The sequence below is a fragment of the Chiloscyllium punctatum genome, chromosome 33 (genome assembly GCF_047496795.1).
Source record: "Chiloscyllium punctatum isolate Juve2018m chromosome 33, sChiPun1.3, whole genome shotgun sequence".
NCBI classification, from domain to species: Eukaryota; Metazoa; Chordata; class Chondrichthyes; order Orectolobiformes; family Hemiscylliidae; genus Chiloscyllium; species Chiloscyllium punctatum.
The window spans coordinates 15,962,463-15,968,462 of record NC_092771.1 but is presented as its reverse complement, the minus strand read 5'-3'; the positions used below and the strand labels follow the sequence as shown (position 1 = coordinate 15,968,462).

The following is a 6,000-nucleotide window of genomic DNA, read 5'->3' as shown; positions in this document are numbered from 1 at the left end:
GACAGTCACATCCCATAAATAAAAATATTTTCAGTGCATCCCTGTAAGTGGATTTTCCTCCTTGCACAGGAGATTTAAGAATCAAGGTGCACTCATTTGAACTGAACAGTGTAGCAGACTTGGTGGATTTTCACTATTTGAAACATCTTACATGCTATTTTATATTCAGCGAAGAAACATCTGCAATATTAATATTTGATCCCAACCATGACATCAATTTAAAGTATCTAATAAGTATGAAAAAAATAGCTGGCGAAACTTTTGGGAGCTAGCTTTTATTGGTATCCACAAAATGTGCAATTAAACTGCATTTCTCCTACAATCACAAAAGCATGTTGTACCAAGTGAAACATCTGGTCTAATCTCAAACTTCAAGTTGAACATCAACAGAAGAATTGCACAGTATCTGAATAATGCACATCTAATTTAACCAAGACCGTACCTGATTAATACCAGGGCGCATTATTGGGCACTGTTTCTTTTACTGTCGGTCTCAACCACAGAAGTATAAATAAAGGTTTGTGAAGGTATAATGCACTTAGTACAATATACTACACTGACTGAAACATTTATAATAGTCTTACATCAGAAAGTCAAAGTTCAGTACAGAGCAATGTGATAAGGAGTGAATATGTTACGACTGAGAACGCTGCATTCCTTTATTTGCTGAAGTGGAGATGCTGAAAATGTTAGCAGCCGCTCTGCAGTACACAAAGCTACAGCTGCCTAAAGGGAGGTGGTGGTACTGCAGTGGACATCTAACGGTGCTCCTAACCGTTCAGGGCACTTGCAACACGCGCATGGTGTTGGTGGAACCAGATCCTGGACGCCAGCCTGTCAGCACAATCACCAGGTCACACGACTTAAAGAAACCACGAGCCTTGCCTGCAAGTTTAAGAAGAAATTAATTTATTCCATGTAATTGAAAAGTGAGGAAACCTACTTGCAAAAAGATTCATGCAGCCCAAGTATTTTGAGCGTGAGCTGTCCTGAAGACAATGCACGTACCACTGGGGTGAACTTACCAACTTCCATGGCAAAATTCACCCGGTGGTCAACATCATCAGACCACACTGCATCAGCTGGTGGTTTGAAGAGGACAGGGAAGATACCACGGTAAAGATGAGCCTGACGTGCAGTCTGAGGTTCACGAGTTACAGCGATGATTGGAGCTCGTGGACGGTATCTGGATACCAGGTGTGCAGACCTAAACAAACAACACTGTTAGTAGCTCGAAGTAGTGGGGTAAACAGTTATGGTTGCTGGCAGCAAGATTTTCCAAATCAATTCCACTAAGCCAAAACTCCAAGGTTAAGGCCTCAGAAGTAGGCTGAAGTCACGAGACACAATTTGACCAACATTAAACTATCAGGTTTGCACACTGGACCTGAAGACAGTCAAAAGATTAGCGTTCATTTCACTGAACTCTCCCAAGATACTAATTAATGTTTATGCTACAGGGTAAGCAGCTCCCATTGCCTCACCAAGCTTTTAAGTGAAAGCCAGAACACAGCATTAGCAGACTAGTCAACACCATTATAGATGTCAAACTCAGTCAGGTTGACCCAACAGTGCAGAACCAGAAGTGACAATTTCCTTTATGTTCTGCAAAACAGGAAATCTTTAGTATCTGAGTCAAACAGAATTCCAACTGTAAAGCTAGCTTGGCACAAAATAGTCAAATCTACTCTGCACAAGCTTAGCAAGTACACATTCCCCCATTTCATGAAGTGCAATGTGTTAAACACAGCCAAATCAACCTCCAGTTCTAAAAAATGATTTCAATCTGTGCAATCTTATTTCAAAAATTAAACAATATGTAAATCTACACTACTCCTGTTCTCATTCAATACCTACTAGATTCTTGATTTTACATTGTTAACTCACTTCACTTTGTTCTGCAAGTTGTTTATCTCACCCCGAAATGGATTTATTACAGAAAGCTTTGTTTTTAATCAAATCCCAGATGAATGACTGCTCTCTGATCATTGGCAGCTCATGTTTAGCATGAACTACACAATTAGAAAAATCTTAACTCGCAAGGCAAGTTTAAATCTTCGAAAAAGCAATTTCTGGTTCCAAAATGGAGTTCAATTGCAGGCAGAGGAATCAACTGACTACTTCTGTGACATCAAAAGTCTGGATGATACAAAGGAAGCTAGGAGTTTAGGTAAAGGATCTTCCCTGCCAATTTACAACCAAGAATCTTTATTTCTAAGAAAGTGTAAGGCAGGTTTTTGATAAACGTACACTAGTAATTCTACCCATTTACCAATATACTTTGGACTAGCTCCACATAATTAAACATAATTGATCATGAATTTGGGTGCATTTGTCATTGCATAGTTGGACTCCAGCTTCATTCAATTTACCAGAGGACAACCCATTTTTATCCAATTGCTCACCAAACATGATCTGCATGCAGTTCAACATTTGATATTTGCTAACTCAGCAAACTACAAGATTGATTAGTGAGGATTTTAAATTTAACTTAATTTGAGACATGGAAATGCTGCACTTAGATTTAGGTTACATGATAAACCCAACTCTTAAAACTGATCACAGCCACATGGGGAGTACAGCATAATGACAATGAGATTGGACTAGCAAACCAAAAGTCCAGGCCAGTGTTGTAGGGTTATCAGTTTTAATTCTATTGCATCAGATAAAATTTGAATTCAACAAAAATCTGGACAAAGTGACCTAATGACAGCTGTGAAACAATTGTAGATTGTCATCTGGTTCACTAATGTCCTTTAAGGAACAGAAATCTGCCACTCTTGCCTACGTATGTCTCCAGACCCACAGTAATGAGATTGCCTCTTAACTGCACTCTGGACAATAAATTCTAGCCAAGTGACACCCAGATTCAACTAATGAAATAAAAAAAATCTCAGGTCAAGGTTTTACATCTCATCCCAGCTCATGCCCAATATACCTGGATTGCAACTTGAAATTCTTTTTAAATTTAGTCATAGTTGACTCAGGCAGTGACACCTGAAGTAGCCACACTGATGGCAGCAGCTGCATTGATTCCAAGGATCTCCATGATGCTTGTTTAAAAGGATATATTGTGCAGTGCTGCCCAATGTAATCAGGGCTGCGAATTACACCTTGAAAATTGAGGAAGCAACATGGAAAAACATATTTACTACATGCTGTGCGCTAAAATTGGAAGTGACAAAACTCTTAATTGTCTCCAAACGTTGCACAGAAAATACTATTCTGGTGTAGCTGATCAAACCATTGACACTTAACTGCCCAACACAAACCAAGTTAGTGATGGTATAGCAACATGTGGCACTTCCATTCCAATGCACACAAAATGGAAAGTGTAAACAACTGGCCACATTAATCAGATGCAATCCAAGGAAAGACTTACTGGGCATGGAATAACACACTTGTGTTCACTGCTTTTAGACAACCATAAAACAAGGACCACAAAGCCCAACTTCAAATTAGACTTCAAAAAAAACAGAATTTAATGCAACACTAAGGTGCACAGAATTTGGCCTTCACTTGAATAAAAGGAGAGATAGCTACAGCTTAAATTTGGAGTGACATTTGCAGTTCAGCCCGCCTATGTACCCTGTAAGGAAAAGGATAACCAGCTGATTGACGAAAATAGACCAGTGAAATGTCAGTAGTTCAGGGAGCAATGGAATCATTCCTACCTTCCAGACTTAGTCAGCACTATCACAGCTGCAGCACAGCACTTGAAAGAGGCCTCCACGGCACCAATGGCTGCTACTTCTGATGGATCTCGGGAGAGGGGTGCTAGGCGACGCAGCTCTTCAAATAGCTGCCTGTGGTACATGGCAGCCTCAGCCTCACGAGCAATCTGCAGATGCCACATAAAACAGCACCAGGGAAGGGAACATTCCGGTCAGTCACCGCTACTTCTGTTCCACTCATCCTGCCTACACCTTGTGCACTGGGTTTCAGGCTACCTTCACCTACCTTTAGTCGACATGCTCCCTTAATCGGGCATGGTCAAATAGCTGGCAACATGATAAAAGTCAATTAATTAGGTGGACTCCTTCTGGATCAATGAAAGACACTTGGGTCAGTTCATACATCCAGTTCACTTTTCATGTCCCCAGTGCAAGTGTGAAAAGGTTTAAATCACTGAATAAAAAAAACTTTTGGCTCTGTGGCCGCCAGGCCACTTGAACAACCCAACAGCCTGCAAGGAGAAATGGTTAATTCTAAACCTTCTGCACAGTAAGACTCCTTTGCTACTCTACCTGCCAGATTTGGTCAAGACTATAATACCAGCAGCAAGGCATTTAAAAGAGGCCTGCACAGCGCCAATGGCAGCAGTCTCCGTAGGATCTACCGTAGGAGGCGCAAGGTGAGCGATCTCAGAATACATCTGTCGGTGATACATTGCAGCCTCTGCCTCACGAGCTATCTGTAGGCCACAAAATAAGACAGGAACAGAGAAAGATGCAAAAGAGTCAGCGATACGTGATACATTAGTGAAAGATAGATTCAGGTAGTTGTGCAACATTCACATGGCAGGAGTACAAGGGGAGTGAAAATCAATCTCACTTTTTTGTGCCTGTGGGGTAGCAGATAAACCAAATGATTAGGTTCGAAGGACGTTACTCCTTAAAAATCAACCTGCACTTAGCACTTGAAACTACAACTTTTAATTTTGAATTGTACACTAAGTCAATGCGCACAGACTGACTAACTGGGTAGTGTTTTACTGTTATATGTATATTGCACAACTGCCATCTAAACATGCCAATGCTCCAGACCATGCAAAAAGAACAACATGCAAATTTAGTACTCGATTGAAAAATTAGAATGCAAGGCAAATCACAGTAGCAATTGGCAGAATTAGTCAGGCTACAGATTTCCTCGGACTGAATGGTTCCTTAGACAATGACTATTTTGAGATAAGATTATGAAAAAGTAGTAAGTGGGGAAAATATTAATACTGAGGAATTCCACAGGTAAGAAGAAGAAACATCCCATTAATTCATCTTTCTCCAGTGGATTTGATTTGTTCTTATCAAGCCAAAAGATTTTACAAAGGTCTCCGGTCCTGTGACAAAAATTTCCAAAAGTTACTGTAGCTTGTTTCTACACAAATAGTCAAACACCTCCCATACTATTGGGAATAACCTCCAGGTAAAGTTAAGTAGGACCTTTTAAAAAAAAATGCACAGGTGCATGATTTCATCGAATATACATTCATTCTCACTGTGCAATGTTAATATTAAGGACGGGACAACGAATTTGAATCCAAATTAGGAGGGAAAACCATTAGACTAAATGATTGGCTACGAAGGTTGTAATGTGTGATTGGCATGATCAAGTTAAACCAAACTGAAAAATTCTGAAGATGAAGACATCTATTGTAAAATTATTATTCCAAAGCTAACCTACAAGGCACACATTTAGTAAACACCCTCAGCATGGAGGCTGACAACAACCAGATAATTTTCATTACATGTACTGGAGCCAAGCAAAGACCATTCTTCCAGTAAGTGTCAATTCTTGAAAGAACAGGTCACCTGGTGGCATCTAGGCTGCTGCCCGCTCCCCACCCTCAGTCACTGGTGGGCTTTCCCAACTGCAAGCAGGACAGTATGATGCCAATTTTACTTTCCTTGGGGAAAACCTATAAACATGTTTACATGAGCAGAATGGCATCAATGCAACCTGGAGTAGCTGTTTGTGCCTGCTTCAGGTGACTATGGGTACCTATGATTTCAAAGTCTCACCTGGAAGAGAACCTTTGACCAAAGGCCATTAGTGAACTCCTACTCATGGCTCCAATTAGAGAGTTGGACCATGACAAACATGTGGACTTTTCCAGTGACATTAGTTTAAAGGCAGAAATTAGAGAGCGTGTAAATACACAGGAATATTCCAGGTCATTAGCATTACCAATGAATGTTAATGCTCGCAGTGAATATTGATGCACTTAAATCTAGATGGATAGAGCAAAAGAGCCAAATGCAGCTTGATGACTTTTGCTGGTTA

General features: G+C 40.4%; 1 protein-coding gene across 4 annotated transcripts in view; it reads right to left on the bottom strand.

The window, feature by feature from the left end:
• Positions 1 to 259: 259 nt before the first annotated feature.
• Positions 260 to 6,000, bottom strand: part of pkma (pyruvate kinase M1/2a) — a 55,015-nt gene continuing 49,274 nt past the window's right edge. For 3 of the 4 annotated variants that reach the window (XM_072553055.1, XM_072553059.1, XM_072553058.1), the window contains exons 9-11: positions 3,675 to 3,841; positions 1,026 to 1,207; positions 260 to 885 (exon numbers count right to left, since the gene is read on the bottom strand). In XM_072553055.1, the coding sequence (XP_072409156.1) occupies positions 779 to 885; positions 1,026 to 1,207; positions 3,675 to 3,841 (456 nt within the window). In that variant the 3' untranslated portion in view covers positions 260 to 778. Of the gene's footprint in view, positions 886 to 1,025; positions 1,208 to 3,674; positions 3,842 to 4,247; positions 4,415 to 6,000 lie in introns of all 4 variants that reach the window. The other variant, XM_072553057.1, reaches the window with a different exon arrangement.